At 43.4% G+C, this 25,025-nt stretch overlaps 1 protein-coding gene and 1 pseudogene across 6 annotated transcripts; one reads left to right on the top strand and one right to left on the bottom strand.

Moving 5' to 3' along the window:
- Positions 1-1,113: 1,113 nt before the first annotated feature.
- On the top strand, positions 1,114-20,490 carry LOC112816266 (zinc finger protein 354B). Of its 6 annotated transcripts, XM_073887603.1 has the most exons (6): positions 1,114-1,288; positions 1,519-1,692; positions 2,349-2,434; positions 6,082-6,208; positions 6,950-7,045; positions 18,036-20,490. In XM_073887603.1, the coding sequence occupies exons 3-6, from the start codon at positions 2,402-2,404 to the stop codon at positions 19,613-19,615; spliced, it is 1,836 nt and encodes a 611-aa protein (XP_073743704.1). In that variant the 5' UTR covers positions 1,114-1,288; positions 1,519-1,692; positions 2,349-2,401; the 3' UTR covers positions 19,616-20,490. The 6 variants fall into 6 exon arrangements, with proteins under 6 accessions (XP_073743704.1, XP_025718467.1, XP_025718468.2 ...); XM_025862682.2 differs by lacking the exon at positions 1,519-1,692; XM_025862683.2 differs by lacking the exon at positions 1,114-1,288 and having other exon boundaries at positions 1,310-1,692.
- Positions 20,491-23,460: 2,970 nt separating this feature from the next.
- On the bottom strand, positions 23,461-24,434 carry LOC112816267 (peptidyl-prolyl cis-trans isomerase FKBP3 pseudogene; annotated as a pseudogene).
- Positions 24,435-25,025: the final 591 nt, after the last annotated feature.

Here is a 25,025-nt window from a genome sequence, read left to right on the forward strand (position 1 = left end):
ACTAAAAAATTTAAGTAGCCATAATAGGATGCACTGAAGTCATTCAAAACATTACTGAGGGAGAGTATCTATTGGCAAATTCAAATGCTCAAGGTACATTCTTTTTTTTTTTTAAAGATTTTATTTATTTATTTGAGAGAGAGAATGAGATATAGAGAGAGCATGAGGGTCAGAGGGAGAAGCAGACTCCTTGCTGAGCAGGGAGCCCGATGCGGGACTCGATCCCGGGACTCCAGGATCATGACTTAAGTGGGGGAAAAAAACCAAACTAAGTTACAACTGCTATCCGCAAGATTCCATTTCGTTAAAAGGAGGCTGGCAGCGATGGACAGATTAATAGGGAGTTCAAAGGGCTGTTGAAAGATGTTCACCAAAACGTTAACCACTTCTGTGCGGTGGCATCGGGTGCATTTTTCTTTTACTTTTTTTTCTATTTATAAAACCTTCTCAATGGGACATGTTCCCATTAGGAAGAAGAAAAGATAACCACTGGCTTCTTCCGCACCTGGAAGGTCCCTTCCCTCCCACCGCTGCTCAGCGAGGGCTGCCAGGGGGACCCCACTCACACTTCGGAACTCGCCCAGATCCCACCACCCTGCTTTCTTTTCGTTTTTCCCTACAACGCTTATCTTCTAAAATGTTATAGAATTATGTTTATGGCTTACTGTCTGCTCCCTACCAACTCCCCCAAAAAGTTCTCGAAAGCAATGATCTTTGTTTTGTTCACGGACTGATTTCCAACCACTTATGGCAACGCTTGCCACAAGAAGGTGCTCGAAACACTCCGGCTGAATAAAAGGGAAAATAGGTTTGCTCTCGGCGGTTGTCTACTTGCCTTACTATCATTTATGCAGATGCACAGCTACAAGACACTGCCCTCGGCAAACCTCCGTTTCCTTCACCGGGAGTCAGAAGCCATAGTCCTCGCAGCCGAAGGGGTGTGACCACGAGCCCGGAAGCGGGAGCTGGGCACGCGACAGGCTCGCCCGGCCCCGCCTCGCCGACGAGAGCGGAGAACTACACTTCCCAGAATGCTTAGGTCCTCGCGTGGACTACATTCCCCAGGAGCATTAGCGGCCGTCCCTAACTCGCCCCCCCCCCCCGCCTCGCCTCTCTAGACAGACAGCCGGCTTTTGCAGCCAGCGGCTCCGGGCCAGAGTTCAGCCCAGGCATCGCCCGGGGAGGGGTCCCGACCCCAGGAGGCAGTCCGCCGGGGCAGTGCCGGAGCCTCCGCCTGCGGAGCACGGCCGGGGAGGCGCAGCCCCCGGAACCCCGGGGCCTGGGCGAGGTGAGCGGCGGAGGGTCGGCGGAATGCGGGACGGAGGGAGGACCGGGCCCTCGGGAGGATGCGGCGCCGGGGCGCGGGACACAGGCCCGAGAGGCGCGAGCGGGGCCTTTGTGGGCGCGGGCGGGGGGCCGAGGGCCGGCACCCCCGATGTGCCCGCCTGCCCCGCACCGGCCATCCCGCGGACGCGCCCCTGACCGCGGCAGGTCGGGCACTTGTCCCCACTGGCCCAGGCCCCGGTCACCCTCCTGCTCCCTCCGGACCCGTGCCCAGCGCGCTACCTGCCGGGCCCTGCGGGCGTGTGGATTTGCTACCTGCTGTCACTGAACGTGAGGAACTGTTTCCGCCCCTCCCCGGCGCCGCTGCCCTCCCGGGCTGCAGGCGCAGAGATGTGTTTTCTGCCAGAAGTGAGGTGCCGGCTTCCCCCGCACGGCAGAACCTGGACTGGAACCCAGGTTTTCGGCTTCTGTGCCTGCTTCTCTAGACGGCAGCCCTCTGGCCGCCATAGGAAAGCTGCTGTCATCCCTTTCCGAAGCACTTTTCTCTAGAAACCTGGAAGGAGATTCCTTGACAGGAGGGGGGAGGTTTCGGGGGGGGGGGGGGGGCGCTTGGGGGGGAGAAAAGTTGTCCCCTGCGGGCAGTGAGGTTAGAGCAGGGGCTCTGGAGGCGCGCGGTACGGATCCCGGTGCACCGGGCCAAGTGGCTCCGGCTCTGCGCTCAGTTTCCCGATCTGTAACACTGGCGTGGACAATGGCAGCTGGGCGGCGGGACTGAACGATGTGGGCGGTGCCTGGCCCGGGGGGAGGTTCAGTGAGTTATTGCTGCTACTACTGCAGCTGGAGTCTGTCCTTTTTTTCTGAGCCGCACGGCGAAGAGTGGGGTCCCGGACCCCTGGGGGCTGGCCCTTGTCTCTGGGCCTGTCTAGCCCCAGCTCCTTCTGACTTGCCTCTCCCAGGGCTCGTGGCCTCATTCTCAGGCGGTGTAAGGATTTCAGAGCTGGTGATTCTCAGGGGTGGAAAGCACAAGGGGCTTCTCCCTCCTGGCTCCCTTCTTCCTCTTTCAGATCTGCCTTCTGGAGACTCCACCCATCCTCGCAGAAGAGCCCAGAAAGAAGATATGGCTATTGGACCCAGGGAAGCAAGGTCTCAAGTGAGTTCATTGCCATCTCAGGTCTTACAGATAGACAGAGAGATAGATCGATCGATTGGTTGGTTGGTTGATTTACTTACTCGCTTACTTACCCACCCTTAAACTGAAGTTCTCTACTCAATACAATTTTCTCCAGGATTTGGAGCCCTAGCCCTTTTCTCCTTGAAGAGTTGATCCACCCAGGTGGAGGGTGGATTCTGTAAGGCGATGTTTACCTCCTCCCTGCCAATCCATGTCTAGTGTTTCTCTTTTCTTTTTCTGACAGACGCTTCTTTTTATTCATGAATCTCAGTTTAGTGTTTGGTTACTAACTTGTGGTAAGATGCCACATGGGGACGGAACAAAGAAACACGCACACTTGGCAGTTCCTTTCTGTCCCTGCTTCCTTGGCTCGCCCTGGTCTCCCTCCCCACCCTTGGCTTTTCCTTAGGATACCTTCCCTAGACTTCTCCAAGCCACCATTGTTAGGTTTTTCTCCCTCTTTACTTTGTGGATCATGTGCCTTGTTTCTGTACTCCCTTGAAAACTGTTCTTGACCTGCCATTTTCATCCTTCTGTTGTTGGAAATGGTCCAGGTGAGCCAGTGCATGAACAAGGAGTAGCCGTGTTGGAGGGGACACAGTTGGAGAGATCTCTGGACTGCAAGGGCAGAGAGAAGACTCCCCAGGAAGGAGCAGGGAGGGTTTTGTGGGATATCAGGAGTGGAGAGGCAGGGTCTCCAGTGGGTAAGAAGCGGGGCTTGAAGCCAGACTGCCGGGCTTGAACCCATCTCCTTGGTTGTGTGTGGGCCTTGGACGAATGGCTCCATCTCTCTACACCCGTTTCCTCACCTGGACAATGGGAGTAACAGGCATGCTAACCTCATGGGGTAGGTGAAAGGGTCAGGTGAGTTAGCGCATGGAAAGTGTTTAGCTCAGGGCTGGGCACTAGCAGATGCCCAACATGGGGTGGTTGTGGGAGACAGATGACGTTACTGTAGTAATAATACCACTCATGCCGACAGATGGGAATGGCTGTACCGTGCTGCTAGGACTTGTCCTTTCATTGCTCGTCTTCATCTGACAGTAACAGTTAATGCTGCTGGGGGTCGGCCTGAGGGCTTGGCCTTTGTTCTCTCTCTCACGCCAGCGCAGCAGTGATCATCCCCGTGTTACACATGAGCAAACTGAGGCTCAGAGACGTCCAGTAACCTGAATTCCAACCCCAGTGTGTCTGGCTTCTGGGTCCAGGCTCGTCACTGCGCAGCCATTCCCCTGGTGCCTCTTTCAGAACCCGGGGCAGCCCCAGCCCCCGTGTTCCCAGAGCTCTTCTCTGCTGTGATGTTGTCTTTGGGCCCATGAAACACCGTGGTGGTTGATCTTCGGGCTGGGGTCGGCCAGTGCATATCTGGGCTGCTTTTTTCTAAAGCTTTCCTCTTTCCTCTTCCATTCCCACAGAGCCAGACTGCTCTCGTGCCCAGAATCTTCTCCATCCCTGCAGAGGAGCTAATGCGTGTGGCATTCTCCCTAACCTCACCTGCTCCCATATGTCCGTACTGTATGGGCTTGTGTGTAAAGCTCAGTGACAGGCGTTTAAGACCAGAGAGAGAATATACCGAGTGCTGGGTTAACAGAAAACTTTAATTATTGTCCTGCCTCTGCCACTGATAAAGTATGTGACCCGGGGTCTTGACTGCTCTGGACAGTCTCATCCTCATCTCTGAAGTGAGGATTGAGCCGGGAGATGGTGTATGGCCCTGTCCAGCTACACATTTTTCTTTCATTGATCCAATTATTTTGTGTGTTTATCTTCTCTGCCAGCTGGATTGTAAATTCTTTGAGAGCAAAAATTATTTCTTATATTCCTCCCCAATATGTAAATAATTTAGTTTTCTTACCATAAAGATATTGTATAATCATGGTACAAATTTTAGAGTATAAAATATGTACATATATATGCACAGATGTATATATGTATGTGTGTGTATTTGTGTGTAGAGTTGACCCTTGAGCAACACAGGTTTGAACTGGGTAGGTCCCCTTACACGTGGATTTTTTTCAATCAATACAGTACAGTACTATAAATGTATTTCTCTTACAGTTTTGTTTTTTGGGTTTTTTTTTTGGTTTATTTTTTGAGAGACAGTGCAAGTAGATAAGGCGGGACAGAGAGAGAATGAAAATGAATCTCCAGGAGATTCTGTGCTGAGTGCAGGGCATGATGTGGGGCTTGATCTTATGACCCTGAGATCATGATCAGAGCGGAAATCAAGAGTGAGACGCTTAACCGACTGAGCCACCAAGGTGCCCCCTTATGATTTTCTTAATAACATTTTCTTTTCTCTAGCTTACTTTAGTGTAAGAATATAGTATATAATACATATAACGTGCAAAATATGTGTTAATCGACTGTTTATATTATTGGGAAGGCTTCCAGTCAACAGTAGGCTATTAGTAGTTATGTTTTTGGGGAGTCAAAAGTTGTATGTGGATTTTCGACTGTGTGCGAGGCTAACCCCCTCCTTGTGCAAGGGTCAACTGTATATTTTTTTTCATATATTCAAAAGAAAGTAGAATCACCCTTAACCCCACCATCTGGAGATAATCACTGTCAATCATTTGTCGTGTATCCCTTAGCCATATACATATATATATGTAATTTTTTATCAGAATTGAGTACAAACTACACACTGATGTATAACCTGCTTTTTGTATTTAACATTATCTTGGGTGTCTTTTTAACAAACATTGACCTAACCATCAGTTGTGTTGGTTGCATAGTATTTTATATTGAATATGATAATAGCCAACATCTGAAGCTTTGATATGACCCAGACATGGTATTAATTATACTGTATGGGTTATCTCATTTATTTAATAGCTGTATGTGGTAGGTTGTGAGAGGCATTTTTGCAGAATGGTTAAGAACGGAGCCTTGGTCATGTACCTGGATTGGAATCCCCGTTCTACCACTGACTAGCTATGGGACTTTAGGCAAATTTATCCTCTCCATGGCTGTTTTCTCTCATGTAAAATGAGGACACTGATGATATTTTCTTTTAGAGTTGTCGTGATTTTTAAATAAAGATTATATTAAAGATTAATAGAAAGTTCTAAGGATTGTACTTGGCCTGTGTAAAGCATTCAGTAGAAGAGAGAGATTTCAGTTTCCATTATTTCTGTCCTCCAGCGTCAGTGAGCACTCAGATAATACCTTCCATTAGTGACCCTACCCTTCATCATCCGTGATGACTTAGCTTGTTTCTAATTTTTTGCTATTACTAAAACCATGATAAATGCTCTGTGTGCATTTTTGTGTACTGTTCATTATAATAGAAATATAATTGGTGAGTTAAAGAATAAACATCTTTTAAAGCTTTTAATATGTATTATCAAATCACCATCAGCAAGATTATTCTAATTAACACTCCAATGGTCTTACTTCCTCCCCACATCTCCTTATAATAGTTAAAACAGGGCCTGGTGAATACTTCACGCTGCTCAGTATGTATTTGTCACTGGCCTATGGTTCATTAAACAAATGACCTGAAATCTGCAGACACCAGAATGACGTCAGAAGCCTTTCACGGCCACCCGCGTACTCAACCCGCTACCTTCGTTCTGTGTGGTGGGAGGTCCTGGGTGAGCTGGGATGGCTTGTCGTTACAGGTGTCGGTGACCTTCCAGGACGTGGCTGTGCTTTTCACGAGGGATGAGTGGAGGGAGCTGGGTCCTTCTCAGAGAAACGTGTACCAGGAAGTGATGCTGGAGAACTACAGCAACCTGGTCTCACTGGGTAAGGGAATTTTCCCTGTAGATGAAAAAGTCAGACGTTAGCATAAGTCAGCACCTGCTTCCCTGCATAAAAGCCGTGGGTCATCAGGAACTTTTAGCTGAATTTTGCCTTAGGATTGTACACATTGTAAATAAATAAGTGTTTAAAACTTCTTTCCCCCTATAGGCATGGATTTGTCCCATGCATGGGACAGTTACCATACTTGCATGTTAGAAATTCCCTCATAGTTCAGGCAACATTTTCCTGCTGACTTTGCTCAGCTCACAGCAGAGAGCATCTCTCAGCCGTCTTCATTAACCTGCGGCCAGCCTTTCCCAATTCTCCCTTCCTGCCTGACGAAGTTGTATAATCCACCTTTGAAAGGGAGTCGGAGAGCGCTTTCTCATGTTAAACAGGGCACTTGGTACACAGTCTCTCCGGATGGGTACCCCTTTACAAATATTTAGTCTTTACATTAACGTATTCCCTATTCTGTAGAAAGCCATGGATACTCTAGTAATCAAAGCTGCATGTTTATCATATTTCTGTAACCTACAACAACCAATTGCGTAGCCACGCCCTACAGGTCCCTTGCTTTTCCCCTCACAAAGGCCCTCACATCGCGGGGGCACGGCTCGAGCACCCCACCGCTCGAGCACCCCACCGAAGCTCATTGTGTCGTCCCCTGGGTTTTCCACTCAGATCCGTGATGCCTCTTTGAGTCAAAGCAAAACCAAGTCTTTTCTTTTTGTCTCTGAGCAGGACTCCTGTTTTCCAAACCAAAAGTGATCTCCCTGTTGCAGCAAGGAGAAGATCCCTGGAGGGTAGAGAAAGAAAGTCCTGGAGGCCCCTCTCTAGGTGAGTGGGTGGCACCGAGGGGCCGGGAATGGGCTCGGGCAGCAGTCTGGGTGGTAAGTGGACGGTGCGGCCTGGAGGGGTGGTCCGGGAAAGTTTCCCCTGGGCCTCTGTCCTCGAGAAGTGGTGGAGAGGGGACGCTCGGGCCCCAGACGCAAGCTTCCTCTTAGTCTCTGGTAGTCACTTCCCAACGAATCTCTCAGGAGCTCTTACTCGTTCCTGTTTTCAGAGGAGGGCTGCACATCGGGGATTCGGTCAGCAAACAGCGTACTTAAGGAATGGCAGGGAATCATTCTGACCGAGGCTCAGGGTATGTGAGAGAAGGAGCCGAGGAAGGAAATGGTGCCAGAAAGCTAGCCGGGCCGCGGTACAACGGGCTTTGACAAGACCCGGACATGGGACCGCCCCATGGAAATAAAGGAGTTTCAGCAGATACTGGAGTTCTTGGTATTTTAGGAAAGTTGACTTAACTGTGAAACAATGGAAAGGTCCTCCGATAAAGGCGTGGCGGGAGAAGCTGGGCGAGTCCCCTCTCTGGCACCGAGCGCCACCGTCAGAAACGAGGGCAGCTGGTGTGGACAGGGCTGGGGTGGGCGGGGGGGGCATCGTGCTGATGTGTCACCGTTGCTGCTGAAGGGAACGGACGTGGCTGTGTGTGTGTCTGATGTGTGTGGAAGTGCAGGTGGGAAGGCTAGGGGACACACCTGAGCTGGTGCCAGGACCTCCACTGGGAATGGCATCGCGAAGGGGCGGGATGAAAGAGGGCTTTAGTTACATGGAATCTTAGCATCTCATGGAGAATAGATTCATGAAGTCCTTGTGTAATTTGAGTTGAATACGCATGGTCACTTTGGGAGCATTGTGGGGATAGATTTAAAGTGAGGGAAAACCCGATGTGGAACCTTCCCGGAGACACTTGCAATAAGGTAGGTGAGATGTTTCCAGGGTCTGGACAAAGGCACGGGCGGTGGGGTCCAGGAGGGAAGAAGAGAGGCCCCTTTGTGAAGGGTGAAGGCCGAGTTCTCTGTGGGATGGGTCTCACTGGAGATGGGAGTGGAATGCTGGTGGGGAGAGATGCTGGTGGACGGTTGTATGAGGTCTGTGGGACCTCGGAAGGGAGGTCAGGGAGCCGTCGGTACAGTGGTGGCATCTGACGCCTCGAGCTGACCAGGCGAGGACAGAATACCAGGAAACCTCACCATTTACGAGGTGGGTTAGGAAAGAAGACTCTGGCTGAGCCTGAGAAGTCATCAGAGGAGAGAAACGGGAGAGGCGGCTGACAGCGAAGTTGGGGACGGAGAGCTGCTGAAAGGGGGAGGATCCGGGTTCAAACCCCCACCCCGTTTTCCTGTCCTGTGATGGACGGTGCGTGAGCTCCATGCTGGGTACTGGCGATGCGACATTGGACAGAAAGACACAGGTGCTTCTGACTGAAGGTCACAGTCGAGTGGGGAGACAGGTGATTGTGCACTGAGCACACACGGGGTGGGGAATGACCCCATAGGAAAGATGCAGAGTGTGTGAGAGCATGCAGAGTGTGTGAGGGGCAGTGTGGGCAGAGGCTTCCCTGAGGAGAGCAGGATCCGAGGATGTGGAGCCCGAGTCCAGCCACAGGAATGGGCCATGTGAGTCCAGAGAGGGGAAGCCAGCATGTGCTGCCAGGAGCCAGGAGAGAGCAGCAGGGACCAGACCCCCTGAACCGGAGCAGCCCAGACACAGGATTTGGTCTGTCTGAGAGCCAGGCAGGGCACCTGGGGACTTGGAAGTAGCCTATCACGGCCCCAGGTGTGAGAGCAGCCTGCAGGCCTTGGGGGGGCCTGTTGGCGTGGACATGGAGGCTCGTCCCGGCTCTTGTCGGGTCCTGATGCGTCAGTGATGACCCTTCATCCCGTGGGCCCCGCAGAGGAGCTGCAGGCCGGCGGTCTCCTTCCCCAAGCCCCCAGGCCAAGGGAGCCTTCTTACCAGATGTTGAGGTTTCTGCTGTGGGAACCACCCTTGTCTGTGTGTCTGTCTTTTTAGCTCTGGTTTGGGAGAAAGACACGAAATCTGGGAAGCTGGAAGAGGCCGCCACAAAGGGCCCAGAGCAGGCGGGCATCAGGGAACCAGCCGAGGGTCGGCAGGGGCTTCCGGCCCGCTGGTGGCTGGGGGCCGAGTCTGGCATGAAAGATCAGAGGAAGAGAAGGAAGGATCTTCCCCTTTCCCCATGCCTCGGGAGCCTCTCATCCATGAATGCATCTCTCCAAGTGAAGCGAGTCTTGGGTGGGTTAAGGGGAGTAGGAAGTGTGACTGGGGTCCAGAGCTGTGGGCCACGGGGGAGTGGGGCTGGGGTCCTCCGCCAGCCTCCTCCTCGGGTTCCCGGAGACGTCCCTGAGGGCGGCCCATGGGGGGGGGGCGGGGGGGTTGTGTCTGAAGGAAGGACAGCATGTGCGTGTGTCTCTGGACAGGAGGCACCTCCTCTCCTTCCTCAGCGATGGCAATCACACGGGGTGCCCCGGGAGTGCCAGCGGCGTGTGCTTGTCTGTCCCGCACCCCTGGCGAGTCTCCATCTGCCTGGACTAACGTGGCCTCAGAACGGCTTCCCTCCCGAAGGCAGCTCGCTTCCCTGTGAGCACGGGTGAAGGACCAGGGTGTTCTGGAAGTACCTCAGGTTGTTAACTCTAGACCAGAACCGAAACCTGTCCCTTACACAGCCAGTGACGGAAAAGCCTGTGCTCCCAGGGTGGATTCCTGGCACCTCTAGTGGCCTCTGAAAGTCCTTTCGTTTTTGTTTTGTTTTGTTTTGTTTTGTTTTTAATTATTTTTATGTCAAAACTGTTCACAAATAGGAAAAACAAAGCAAAGAAAAACAAACGGTCATTCCCGGGTACGTATGTTTAAAGTGAGAGATGGAAGGAGATGGCATGAAGAGGGTGCATCTCCTCTGAGTCTCTTGCTTAAGAAATGAGCACAATTAAGGTGGTGCTTTTCCGGAAAAGTTGTAATGAGCTGATTAAACCAGCTTGTACATCATGAGTTAGCTTTATGCCCAAATATGGAAATATTCCTGAAATCTAAAATTTAAAAATGCGGGGATGATCTGGGTAAACACTTAGCCTCCAATAAAAATGTGTTTTTCTTTCCCGTCATTTTCTCGTCCTTTGTCATCTCAATGCAAGAAGCCTGGCGGGGGGACTGAACCCGTGCCACGTTGGTCAGCTGAGGGGTCACCTGGGGGCTGCTCCTGCACAGAGGGTGAGACGCCTTTTTCTAACTGGCACAAAGGTGCTGCCCTTAGCAGCCCAGTGACCCAGCAGCTGGTGGTTTTAAAGAATGGATCTCTTAGGAGGTGAAAGCAGAGCCCGGGTACTCAGTAGGCGTCTCTAGTATGTTTAGTCAGTCTTGTCTTTGTCCCCTGCCCCCAACAATATTCCTGCTGGCCTTACACCTCCCTCCTGCCACCAGCCTCTGTTCCCGTAGCTGCCAGAACGCTCTATTAAAAGGTAAATCAGGTCCTCTCCCTCCCCTTCATAAAACCTCTCCCGGCGCTTCCTTCTTCATGGCAGCAAAGAGATGGCTCCTAGGGCCTTAAAAAAAAACATCCTTGGTGGGGTCCTGGGTAGATGAGTTGGTTAAACGGTTAAGCATCTGACTTGATCTCAGCCTAGGTCTGGACATCGGGCTCCACACTGGGCAGAGCCTACTTAACAAACGAAAACATCCTTGGGTTATAATGTTCCCAGAGGCTTTACAAGGTTTATATACCTTTCATATCAAAAGCATAGAGGAAGGATTTACACATACAAATTTTTTCAAAGAAATGCTTTGAGAAGAAGGTACAGAGCCCTCTTTCCCTTTTGAGGTCCCGCCACACTCTTTTCCGGAACAGCTGCACTTGTCCCTTCCCACCAGCTAAGTATGTATGGAGGTTCCGGTTTATCCACAGCATTGACAAAACTTTTTATTGTCCTCTAATCACTTTTTATTATGGTAAAATACAAATCATGTAAAATTTAACCATTTTGACTGTTTTTAAGTGTACAGTTTGGTGGCGTTAAGTTCATTCCTAGTGTTGTGCAACCGTCCCCGCCATCTGGGTGCAGAAGTTCTTCATAATCCCTTCCTGAAACTGTCCCCACGAAACACCCAATTCCGCATCCACCTCTCCCCCAGGCCCCTGGTAATCACTATTCTCTTCTCTGTCTCGATGTGTTTGACTCTTCTAGGAACCTCACAGAATCAGTATAACACTTGTCATTTTGGGTCTGGCTTATTTCATTCCGCATAATCTTCAAGGTTCATCCCTGTTGTAGATCTGTCAGAATTCCACTGTTTTCAGGTTGAATAATATTCCATTATTCCATTATATGTTGCACCACATTTTGTTTATCCATCCGTCCCTGGAAATTTGGATGATTTTCTACCTTTTGGCCCTTGTGAAAAATGCTACTCTGAACATGGGTATACAAATATCTCTGAGTCCTTGCTTTCAGTTCTTTTGGGTGCATCAGAATGGAATTGCTGGATCACTTGGTAATTCTCTACTCAACCTTTTGAGGAACTGCTATATTATTTTCCGTCGTGGCCACATGTAAACAATAAGTTTACATTCCCACCAGCAGTGGATAAGGGTTCCAGTGTCTCCACATCCTTGTCAGTATTTATTATTTTCTGGTTTCTTTTGTTTTTGTTACCCACAGCCATACTAATGGGTTTAAAGTGGTATCTGGTGGTTTTCGTTTGTATTTCCTTACTGATTAGTGATGTTGAGTGTCTTTTCATGTGCTTATTGGCCACTGGTATATCTCCTACAGGGAAATGTCTATTCAAGTCCTTTCGCCCATTTATCTCTTTCCTTCCTTCCTTCCTTCCTTCCTTCCCTCCCTCCCTCCTTCCTTCCCTGTATAGTTCATATAGTGTTATATTAGTTTCAGCTGTACAATTTAATGATTCAGCACTTCTGTGCATTACTCAGTGCTCATCATGGTAAGTGTACCCTTTAATTCCCATCAACTGTTTCACCCACCCCCCCACCCACCTCCCACCTGGTAACCGTCAGTGTGCTCTGTACTGTTAAGTCTGTTCATTGGTTTGTCTCTGTTTTTGATGGATAGCACGTTCTGTATGTATCCATTAGATCTAGTTGGTTTATTGTGTTGTTCAGGTCCTTTATTTCTTCTTTTCGTCTGGTTGTTCTATTCCTTATTGAATGTAGGATACTGAAGTCTCCAACTATTACTGTAGAACTATTTCTCCCTTCAGTTTTGTTAATTTTGCTTCATGTGTTTTGAGGATGTGTTACTAGGTACGTAAATGTTTATAATTGTAATGTCTTCTTGCTGAATTGAACCTTTTATGAATATACATCATCCTTCTTTGTCTCTTATAACTTGTTTTCTAAAGTTTATTTTGTCTGATACTAGTAGCCACTCCAACTCTCTTTTGGTACTTCTATTTGTGTGAAGTTATCTTTCCATCTTCTCACTTTCAACCTATTTGTGTCTTTGGATCTAAAGTGAATCTCTTATTCAAACGAAAAACAGACTCAAATACAGAGAATAAACTGGTGGTTGAGGTGGGTGGGGAGACGGGTGAAATAGAGAGGATCAGGGGTATACCTATTTTATGAGCACTGAGTGATATACAGAACTGTTGAATCATTATATTGTATACCTGAAACTAACATACACTGTATGTTAGTTATACTTCAATAAAAAGAAAAAAAAGAAAAGAAGTGAGTCTTTTATAGACAGCATATAGTTAGATTATGGGTTTTCCCCCATTCTGCCCATACCTGTATTTTGACTGAGAATTAGGCTAATGTTTTTATATTTGAGGTAACTACTGATATGAGGGACTTACTCTGCCATTTTGCTATGTGTTTCTATATACCTTATATCTTTTTATCTCTGATTTCCTGCATTACCATCACCTTTTGTGTTTAGTTCATTTTTTGTAGTGAAACATTTTAATTCCCCTCCCATTTTCTTTTATATATATATATAATAAGAATTTTCTTTCTTTTTTTTAATTTTTTTTTTTTTAGATTTTATTTATTTGAGAGAGAGAGACAGAGATAGTGAGAGATAGAGCACAAGTGGGGAGGAGAGGGAGAAGCAGGCTCCCCACAGAGCAGGGAGCCCGATGCGGGACTTGATCCCAGGACTCTGGGATCATGACCTGAGTCGAAGGCAGATGCTTAACCGAATTTTCTTTTTGGTTACCATTGGGATTATGTTTAACATCTTAAACTAATAACACTCTCATTTGAATTTATACTACCTTAAGTACAATAATGTACAAAATCTCTGCTTCTGTATACCTCCATCCTCATCCCTTTCCAGTTGTCATAAATTGCATCATTATACATTGTGTGCCTTATTTGCATTTGTCTTTTAAATCATGTGGAAAATAAAAAGTGGAGTTAAAAGCCAAACTTACAATAATACTGGTTTTTATATTGACCATGCATTTACTCTTACCAGAGATCTTTATTTTGTATCACTTTGCCTTGCGTCCTTTCATTTCAACTTGAAGGACTCTCTTTAGTAATTCTTGCAAGGCAGGTCTAATAGTCATAAACCCCCTCAGCATGGGAATGTCTTTTTTTTTTTTTAAAGATTTTATTTATTTATTCATGAGAGACAGAGGGGGAGAGAGAGAGAGAGAAGCAGAGGGAGAAGCAGAGAGAGAAGCAGGCTCCCAAGGAGCAGGGAGCCCGATGCGGGACCCGATCCGAGGACCCTGGGATCATGACCTGAGCCGAAGGCAGACGCTTAACCATCTGAGCCACCCAGGCGCCCCTCAGCATGGGAATGTCTTAATGTCTTAATTTCTTTATCATTTTTGAGGGATGCTTTACCAAATAGAGAATTCTCTTTTTAGAGTTTTTTTTTTTCTTTTAGGACTTTGACTATATCAGCTCGATACTTTCTGGCCTCCAAAGTCTCTGATGAGACATCTGATAATCTTATTGAAGACCCTTATATGTTATGAGTCTTGTTTCTCTCTTGCTGCTTTCAATATTCTCATTTTGGCTTTGGGTTTTGACAGTTTGGTGATAATGTGTCTCAGTCTTGGTCTCTTTGACTTTATCCTTTTTGGAGTTCATTACACTTCATAAATTTGTAGATTCATATCTCACATCAAATTTGGGAAGTTTTCAGCCATTGTCTTCAAATAATCTCTGCCCCTTTTCCTTTTCCCTTTCAGGATTTCCACAATGCTATTTTGGTTCACTTGGTGTCCCACAGGTCTTAGGCTCTGTTCACTTTCTTTAGTATTTTTTGTTGTTGCTCTTCCTCAGACTCAGTAATTTTAGTGGCCTGTCTTCAAGTACACTGATTCTTCTGCTTGCTGAAATTTGATTTTTTAATCTCTCTAGTGAAATTTTCAGTTACCGCAGTTTTCAACTCCAGAATTTCATTTTGGTTTCTTTCTGTATTTTCTATCTCTTATTGATATTTTCATTTTTAAAATCATTTTCATGACCTTTACCCATATCTTTATTTAGCTGTCCTGAGCATCTTGAAAAGTGCTGTTTAAATGTTTTTGTGTAGTATGCCCACCATCTTCTCTTCCTCATAGATGTTTTTGTCTATTTATTTTGTCGCTTTGAATGAGTTATATCTTTTTTTTTAAGTGCCTTGTGATTTTTTTGTTGCAAACTAGACATTTGAGTTTTATAATGTCCTAAGTCTGGGAATTAGATTCTCCCCCTTCCCCAGAGTGATTTCCTTCTCATATATTTCCTCCTTTTCACAAGGAGAAGGCTAGCTTAATTACTTGATAAAGCCTCTTCCAGGCCTGAATCTCCTGACTATGACTTATTGTAGTGTCTGAACTCTTTCATGTCACAGTAGCAAGGAGCATTAGAGAACAGCCTCAACTTTTAGCTGAAAGAGAATCAGTTGAAATATTTATCAAATTTTAGTTTTAGGAAAAAATTGGTTTGATTTCCAGCTTTATTACTATTAGGTATTTCAGTTTGGGTAAATCGCTTAATCTTTGAGTCTAGTTTTCTCATGAAATGAAAATATTATGCTAAGCAATTCCCAAGTTTCCAGCTAGTCCTAGAGTTCTGTATTTCTACATAATTGAATAATTTTATCATGCTGTTGATGGGGAATATGACTAATACTATTGAAGCTACTAATTTTATGTCGTGTTTTAAAGTCCATAATTGTTATCTTTGGAAAATATTATTTGACCTACAGTATGTCCAAGTCAATTCAGTAAAATCACTTTATAACAGGGAAAAATGGTAGTTGTATACATGAATACATATATTTTTATATAGAACTGATTTTTTTGTTGTTGTCAGGTGTCTTTGTGCCACGGACCGGCCTGAGATATAAACTAAAGGTTTTCTCATGTCTTTTCCAAGCCTTTATCTTTCAAAACCTTGGCATGTATGGTGACTTTCTAAATTTCCCATGTATGTGGTTACTTTTGAATGTCCTTGTACTTAAATATGTGGTTCCCCAATGTGGGAAAAAGGCAAAATGTGAGTGTGAGAGGGTAGAGGGAAGACAGGATCTGTCCCTTAAATCCCCTGGCAGCTGCTTCAGCCAGTGGGGCAACAATGGCACGTCCATGCCCCCAAGCAATAATCCTCAGTCAGAACCCAGATCCACAACTGAACAGGAAGGCTCTTGTCACACTAGCTCCTGCAAGCCACCTAAGGAATGTCAGTACAGCTGCCTGCCATGGGGCTGGGGCCTGGGGCATGGGTGGCTGCTAGTGACTGAAATAACCTATAATTTATCAACCAGGCTTTCCCCTAGAAGCTGCCAGCCTTCAAGTAGATTCTACAGTTTCAAAATTATTGGAGCAGCCAGATTCTGCCAGTTCAATTGTCTAGGTGGGGAAACAGAATCCTGGAGCTTCCTACTCTGCTATCTTCCTTGATATATCTACTTTTTCCTCTCTTAACTCACATTTATTTTACAACTTTTGGCATTTTCCTTCTTCTTTCTCAAGTAATGTTGAAGATAAAGATTTGGTTAGAAGTCTCACAGTTAGCTGGGTGGGGGATGGTCTAAGTGGGTGATGGGTGGGCACTTGTTATGATGAGCACTGGGTGTTATATGTAAGTGAAGAATCATGAAATTCTACTCCTGAAACCAATATTACACTATATGTTAACTGACTAGAATTTAAATAAAAATTTCAATAAACAAACAAACAAAAAAAGAAGTCTCACAGTTATGAAGTTATTTCTTATCATTTGGGGAAGTAATTTTGATAGTTTGCTTACTATCCACCTAACATTGTCTTTAGTTACCCAGAAGACTTTGGTATTTACTATTTAAACATAAGTTTTATAATTCTGTAGGTATTCTAATTTCTACTTAGAAAGTATTTTTTTAAAGTGAAAGTTTTTAAAGATCTTCTCCTTTGTAATATTGATATGTTTAAATTCATGTGCAGAAACCTTTTCAAATTGCAAGTCTCTTATTAGATATGATCTTTAAGAGGAAAAAAGATTAACCTACTCACTCTTATTGCAAGGAATGACAGAAAATGGAAAATTTAATTTTTCATTTTATTATGAAAACTTTAAGCATATATATATCTAGGCATATTTGAAACATTTTGGATTGTCACAGCTTGAGGAAGGGTGTGAGTGGTGGAAAGGGTAGGTGGTAATACACAGGGCAGCCCTACAGCAAAGACTTATCTGTCCTCAAATGTAAGCTGAGGTTAAAAAATCCTGACCTCTATACAGGACTTAAAATATCTTTACATATTTTCTTTAAAATATCTTTATATTTTTATAACATTGAGTTGTTCTATCCAAGAATAGGAGAGGTTGTTCCATTGTCCAAGTGTACTTTAATGTCATTCAAGACTGTTTTAAAATGTTCCTCATATTACTTTTTTTATGTTTCTTGTAAATTCATTCCTCCAATTCTTTGCTAGTGTCAGTGAAGGTTATTGACTTTAGCATGTTAATTTCATATCCTGCTACATCACTGATCAAGTTTTATCATTGATTTTCTGGAGTTATGTAGGTAGGGTATTATAACACCAGCAAATAGAGGTAGTTTTATTTCCTCATTTCCTCTTTACTCATCCTTGTGCATCTAATTGGTTTTTCTTATGTAACTGAATTGATTAAGACATCTAGTAGAATGTTGAATAGAAGTGAAAATAATGGGCATCCTTGTCTTGTTCTTATTTTTTTTTAAGATTTTATTTTTAAGTAATCTCTGTCGCCAATGTGGTGCTCAAACTCAAAAACCCAAGATCAAGAGTCACACGCTCTACTTACTGCGCCAGCCAGGCGCCCCTTGTTCTTGATCATAGTGGATATGCCTCTAGTCTTTCTTCATTAAATAGGATACTGGTTTTAGGACTAAACTATATGTATTTTAGCATATTGAGGAAGTATCCCTCAATTCCTATTTTCTTGAATGTTTTTACTATCAGTGGTGCTGAATTTTTTTGAAGGCTTTCTCATTGTCTCTAAATATACTCATAATTTTTCCCCTTAGGTACCTACATTATAATATACCTTAGTAAGTGGTATAATAAGGGGAATGGATTGTTGGAGCTGGATTCATGAAAGAGTACACAGAGCAATTAACACTGGAACTGAGTCTGAAGGCTACAGAGAAGTTTGGTGTGTAGAAAAAGGAGGAATGACATTCAACCTTAGAAATAATTACATAAATGAGAACAATGTCATATAAATAAAGTATAAGTCTGTCATAGGCTTTGGATACCAGACTGTGCTTAATTCATACCCTCCTAATCCTGTCTCCCCATTCATTCTCCTGGTCACTCATACACTTTTCCCTTCCTTAAATTAGCTTCCTTTATTCTTTTAGTCACCCTAGTCCTTCTGCCCTCATCCATTATTGTTTTATATGTTACTTTCCTATTTATTCCTCTTGCTAGTATCTATTAGCCAGAAAGCAAGCCGTTATTTAAATATCATTAATATTTATTCTTTCTACACATTAAGTCTCAGCCAATCATGTGAATCATTAGTGATTTTTTTTTCCCCCAGGATGTAAGAGCAGTCCTAAAACTACAAAGTCAACTCAAACCCAAGATTCATCATTTCAGGGGCTTAGAAGGAAAAGACTCAAAAGGGATGAACCCTGGAATTTCATATCAGAAAAACCCTGCATATATGAAGACAGATTAAAGAAACAAAAGGACAAAAAAGAAAGTTTACAAATAATTTCAATCACCCATACAAAAATCCTCACTGTAGAAAGAAGCCATAAAAATACCAACTTTGGCCAAAATTTCAGCCTGAACTCAGTCTTTGTTAAGCAACAGAGGGTTGCTAGGGAAAAAACACCCTCAAAATATGAAATACAAAGAAATAGTTTCAAGCAGAATTCAAACTTACTTAACCAACCAAAAATCAAAACAGCAGAGAAGCGGTATAAATGTAATATATGTGAAAAAGCCTTCATTCACAATTCTTCCCTTCGTAAACATCAGAAAAACCACACTGGAGAGAAATTATTTAAATGTAAAGAATGTTTGAAAGCTTTCAGCCAAAGTTCAGCTCTTATTCAGCATCAAAGAACTCATACTGGAGAGAAACCCTACATCTGTAAAGAATGTGGGAAAGCTTTCAGTCATAGTGCATCCCTTTGTAAACATCTAAGAATCCACACTGTGGAGAAATCCTATAGATGTAAAGAATGTGGTAAATCCTTCAGCAGAAGGTCTGGCCTTTTTATACATCAAAAAATCCATGCTCGAGAAAATCCCCATAGATATAACCCAGGTAGGAAGGCATCCAGCGCATCCCTTCCCGGGTGTCAGAGAATTCATCTCCGAAAGAAGTCCTATTTGTGTAATGAATGTGGCAACACCTTTAAGTCTAGCTCATCCCTTCGTTATCATCAGAGGATTCACACGGGAGAGAAACCTTTCAAGTGCAGTGAATGTGGGAGAGCCTTCAGTCAGAGTGCGTCTCTTATCCAGCACGAAAGAATTCACACTGGAGAAAAGCCCTATCGATGTAACGAGTGTGGAAAAGGTTTCACTTCTATTTCAAGACTTAATAGACACCGGATAATTCATACTGGTGAGAAACTGTATAACTGTAATGAATGTGGCAAAGCCTTAAGTTCTCACTCAACGCTTATCATTCATGAAAGAATTCACACTGGAGAGAAACCATGTAAATGTAAAGTGTGTGGGAAAGCCTTCCGACAGAGTTCAGCTCTCATTCAACATCAGAGGATGCACACTGGAGAAAGACCCTATAAATGCAATGAGTGCGGGAAAACATTCAGGTGTAACTCATCTCTTAGTAATCATCAGAGAATTCACACAGGAGAGAAACCATATCGATGTCTGGAATGTGGGATATCTTTCGGCCAAAGTGCAGCTCTTATTCAGCATCAAAGGATTCATACAGGAGAAAAACCCTTTGAATGTAACACATGTGGGAAAACTTTTAGACAAAGCTCATCACTTATTGCCCATCAGAGAATTCATACTGGAGAGAAACCGTATGAATGTAATGCATGTGGGAAACTATTCAGCCAGAGGTCATCACTTACTAATCATTATAAAATCCACATTGAAGAGGATTCCTTGAAAGTAGATTTGCATGTGTGAAAGCCTTAAACCAAAGCTCAGCAGAGTATACATACATGAGATTGATTTAACAAATGTCATGAACATGAGAAAACTTTTCAATTTTAATTTTGTTTCATCAGATATTAAATTCTAAGGATAAAAAGCTCTGACTATGTGATAAATATGTGGAAAACTTTCATACCTGTCAGTCACTTTTTAAAATATCCCAAGACAAGGAAATCACAATTGTAATTTGATTGCAAAATCACAATTTTGACCATTTGTAAGATAAAAGGTGGGGTTTTTCTATCTCTTTATACAGCATTATACACTATATGTGATATGTAAACATGAGAAAAATCTGGGTGTAGGAGTGCTGGATTTCTCATTAGAAAGACACCAACTGTATAAGCCAGCAGCATATTTATTAGAATTTATTAACATTAACATATTAACATTTTAATAGCAAGCAGAACTGATCTTAAAATATATGCATATGTAGACCAAATAATAGATTTAAAAAAAAAAAAAAACCCTGCAAACTACCTCAGTCTCTGGAATCTGCCTTTTCCTAAACTGTTGTCAAACTTTGTGCATGGTTTTCATTAAAAAAGAGAAAGAAAAAAAATGAGTTCTCTTACTCCTTTATTCTAGTTATTTCCAAACTACATCTAACAGTCTCCCAAAATTTTTTTGCACAATTTCTCATTTTGTTTCAAAATTACTTTTGTTGCCTTGAAGTCATTTATTATTGAACTGTACTTGCTGTGTTCCGAACAGCATGTTAATTTAAGTAGAAAAAATACGGTTTTTTGGCAGTCACTTCAAGGTTAAAGCTATTAATATTTTTTTAGTTGGCTGCAAAAGAAATCCTAAGAAATAATTTAAAGAACATGTCACTGTGGCAAAGTCTTGAAAAGAAATCCATTTCATGAAATAAAAGCATGTTTTCCCTATTTGAGGTTTTCAGATTTTTAAAAAAAAAAATTCAGACTGCAAAAGCAAATAAAGGAAATAATTCTAAGCCTTAGAAATGATTCACTCAGTAAATATTTGCTTAATCCTAGGGTTGAGCCAGGTACTATCCCGGGCACTGGAAATTGTACAGAAGAAACAGGTCCTAATCTTCAAGAAGTCAGGAACTGAGAGGATGGGGTTAAGGGAATAGAGAGTAATTAAGCAAATTATCATCATGTGTTGAAGTTTTCATGGAGAAAGAGATGTTACAATGATACTGTGTTACAAAACATCTTGTAGAGATTTGCACAGGATTCAGAAAGAAGGGAATGGAGCCTAACCAAGGGAGCTTGACCAGGTATAGTGTCCCAGAGACAGGGCCAACACTGGAAGAACAGGAATTCTCCAGAGATTGAGATAAATACTTAAAAGAGAGGGAGCCACATATGTAAAGGTACAGGTGGGTGACAGCATGGCGCATTTGTAGAATATCTACTAAGTAATGAGAATGACAGATGTTGAAGCTTGAGAAGGAGGCAGAGACCAGATAACCAAAGGTCTTAACTGCCATTCTAAGGAACCTGAATTGATTCTGAAATTATGGAACTGATGAAAGATGATATATAAGGGAAATTGCTCTGACAATAATGTATGGAGAATGAGTTTAGGAGGTTGAGGACAACTGAGCACCTGGAGCCTAGAAGTATGGGCTGTTACAGTAACTTGAATGATTGGTAAATGAGGCTCTAAACTCAAGCAGGGGCAGTGGAAGTGAAGAATATGTGACAGATACTAATGTGGTAAAATATGGCATGGTTTTTACAATCAAATAATTGGAAGAGGTGAGTTAAGAAGGAAGGTAGGTTGACTCCCAGGCTTCTTCCTGTTTAATTGGATGGATGATGGTGCCATTCGCTAAGCAGGAAATACAGGAGTGAACAAGTGTGATTTGGCACACGTTAAGTTGATCATTCAGATCCAAAAGGGAATTATGAGTCAGACTAGAATTAGGAGTAATTAAAATACAGTGGGTAGTCAAAACCATGGTACGTGAAATTGGTCAGCAGAGTACAGATTAGAATGAGAAACAAAGGAGTCACAGATAAAACTCAGGAAAACAACATATAAGGAGTTGGTGAAAGAGGAATTGAACTAGATGAAAAGGAATGGCTCTACAGCCAGAAGAGTGATGTCACTGAGCCTAAGGAGAAATGAATGTCAGACGGTCAGTAGTGTTAGGTTACAAATCAAGTAAGAAGGAGTAAACTGGAATAGTAACCAGGAGAGTACTGGAGACAACTTCAGTGATTTACAGTGAATGGAAGCCAGATTATTCTAGGTTGTATTATTACTAGGAAGGCGAGAACTAGTGGGCTGTTTTAGACATGTTTCAAGAAGCTTAAAGGAAGAGAAGAAAAGAGGGCTGTATTTAGAGGGGAGAAAATGATTTCCATGTTAACGGGACAACTGTATACACATGCTGAGGGTGAATTAAAGAAGAGACCATTAGGTGAGACAAATTTTCTGCGATGTTCTAAGGGAATTAGAGTTAGAGCACAGGTGAAGAAATTAACCTTATCTTAGGCTGGAGGGAAAAGCCTACAGAAAGATGGGAATGCAGATTAAGTTTCTGTTTGATTTGGAGGTGAAGAAATTTCCTCCTGCAGACCTTCTGTAAAGCAGGAGAAAGATGTCATTTTTTAGAGATGTTAATTATAGTAGCAATTTTGGGGTCTTTGGGTGCCTAAAATATGTTAATGAGTTTTGATCTGTGATTTGCAGATGTTCTTAGAAAGTCATGGCTCTGAGTTCATTCTATATTCTTGTGTCAAAAGCTCTGCTTTTATCGCTTTTATATGTCTGGCACCTGTGTTACTTTTTTTTTAAGAAAAAATTTGCTTGTGAATTAGAGTTTAGAAACTGCCTAGGAAGGGGTGGGTGCCTGGATGGCTTGGTCGGTTAAGCGTCTGCCTTCAGCTCAGGTTACGAACCCCGGATCCTGGGATCGAGCCCCGCATCAGGCTCCCTGCTCAGTGGGGAGCTTGCTTCTCCCTCTGCTCCCCACTTGTGCTCTCACTCTCTCTCTCTCAAATAAATAAAATTTTAAAAAACAAAAAAACGACTTAGGAAGGGGAAGAAAGAATGCTTTATGAGTGATAAGCCTGGAGACCGGAAAAAAATGTTCAACAGGTGTGTGAAGGTAGATGGAAAGGCATTCACATCAGATGCATCAGAGGAAAAGTTTGTGCAATGATGAGGAATCATGAGAGGACACAATGTGCTCACTGTACTACTGTAGACAGCATTTTTTAAACTTCATTTTCCAATTCTTTGTTACTAGTACATAGAAATACAACTGATTTTTGTATATTGACCTTATATCCAGTAACCTTGATAAATTCACTTTTTTCCGATAGCTTATTTGTGTATTCTTTTGGATTTTCTGCATATCATCATCTGTCACAAATGGCTATCTTATTTTTTCTTTTCTACTTGTAATACCTTTTAAATTCTTTCCTTACATTATAGTACTATATGGCACAAGCCAGTGCAATGCTGAATACAAATAATAACATTCAGTATTTTACCATTTAATGTGTTACCTTTAATTTGTGGTTATCTGTTATCAGAATAAGGACATTCCCTTGAATTCCTAGTGTGCTGTGAGTTTTTATCACAGATGGTAGTATTTGGGGCGCCTGGGTGGCTCAGTCCTTAAGCGTCTGCCTTAGGCTCAGGTCATGATCCCAGGGTCCTGGGATCGAGCCCCGCATCGGGCTCCCTGCTCCGCGGGAAGCCTGCTTCTCCCTCTCCCACTCCCCCTGCCTGTGTTCACTCTCTTGCTGTCTCTCCCACTGTCAAATAAAGAAAGAAAGAAAGAAAGAAAGAAATCTTTTTTAAAAAAAGGTAGTATTTTGTCATATTCATTTTCTTTTTTTTTCAAGACACTGAATATGTTTTTATTGAGCCTTTTAGTTTACAACATGAGGTAAAAGGAAAGTCATTTCTCCTTAACCAATATTTTACACAGCTGTAGTAAAATATTTCGAACTTTAGGGAATTATAATGGATTACATATATTAAAAGTTGGGGATTGGGTAAACAATATCGGAGTTCTTGAATTCTCCAGTTGACTCTTCCCTTACAATAGTAACCAGCTCTAATTAGTTACATAAGTTTCTTCAAGGCCATGTTTTATTGTTGCTGATGTCTTTATATCCAAAGCATTGCTATTTCAGTCAATATCCACTAACTCCACTTCAAAAATGAGTTTTGCATTTGGTGGAATTTTGGCATCAGGCTGTCCGTCCTTTCCATAAGCCCATTCTGGTTCAATCTCTAGTCGAGCCTTTTCTCCTTTACTCATAGTTAAGAGTGCTTCATCCCATCCTCTGATAACTTTGCCTATTCCAACCTTAAAACTTAAAAGCTTGGCATTTTTCTTCTTCTTTGAACTCGTTTGAATATTAGTATCAAAAACAGTCCCATCCTGTAGTGTTCCTGTATACCAGCAGTGAACAACATCTCCCTTTTTGGGAAAGTTCGTTTTATCTCCTTTTTTAAGAACAGATTTTATATATTTTGGTGGGCCCTCATCCAGTCTCTTCAGACTTGGTTTCTTTGGGTTTATCTTCATTAAGCTTCACATTTTTCACCTGCTCAGACACTTTACTTATACTTTCAATACCCTTGAAACGTTTACTTTCAAAAAGATGGTTGTAGGCTGTAACCAAATGGTCCTTGTTAGCTGTCTTGGCCACATTTTTAATGTTTCCTAGTAACTTATGTTCTGCAAGAAACGAATCTGAACCGTGGTCCTGTAGAAACTTGATAATGTCCTTCTTGGGTCGCTGCACAGCTGCTCCACGGTCCAGGCCCGCTGTGGTACGGCCGCCGCCATCTTCCCCCGCTGCCTCTGCTTTACTGAGCCAGCCCGCCTCCTGTCATATTCATTTTCTGCATTGGATCAAAATGACCATATTATTTTTCTTCATACTTTATTTTCTAAAGATTTTAATTCTTTATTTGACAGAGACATCGAGAGAAGGAACACAAGCAGGGGGACTGGGAGAGGGAAAAGCAGGCTTCCTGCTGAGCAGGGAGCCCGATGTGGGGCTCGATCCCAGGACCCTGGGACCTGAGCCGAAGGCAGACACTTAACAACTGAGCCGTCCAGGCGCCCCTTCTCTTCACACTTGAATAGAGAAGTACATTGACTGAATTTTTATGTTAACCAACGTCATATTCCTGAAATAAATCCTACTTCGTCATAATATATCATCATATATGTGTATGTGTGTGTAAGATCGGGTTTCTTCCTTAATAAGTAGAAGCCTGAAGAATCGACCAAGACTGTATTCTAAGAATTCAGAGCAGAATTTTTATCATTCAGATCTGAATGGATGGAATCATAATACCTGGAGAGGAAAGAAAAGGCAAGGACAAGTGTCCTATGGGAACAAAAGACTCAGAGGGAGAGTGAATACAGCAT

This window comes from Callorhinus ursinus, unplaced genomic scaffold, assembly GCF_003265705.2.
Source record: "Callorhinus ursinus isolate GAN/ISIS: 27379988/994484 unplaced genomic scaffold, GSC_fseal_2.0 scaffold81, whole genome shotgun sequence".
NCBI classification, from domain to species: Eukaryota; Metazoa; Chordata; class Mammalia; order Carnivora; family Otariidae; genus Callorhinus; species Callorhinus ursinus.

Coding starts and splice junctions, on each gene's coding strand:
- LOC112816266 (XM_025862683.2), top strand. CDS start 1,347: ATGCGGCGCCGGGGCGCGGGACACAGGCCCGAGAGGCGCGAGCGGGGC. Junction 6,209..6,949: donor CAGCAACCTGGTCTCACTGG/GTAAGGGAATTT, acceptor GTCTCTGAGCAG/GACTCCTGTTTTCCAAACCA. Junction 7,046..18,035: donor TCCTGGAGGCCCCTCTCTAG/GTGAGTGGGTGG, acceptor TTTTTCCCCCAG/GATGTAAGAGCAGTCCTAAA.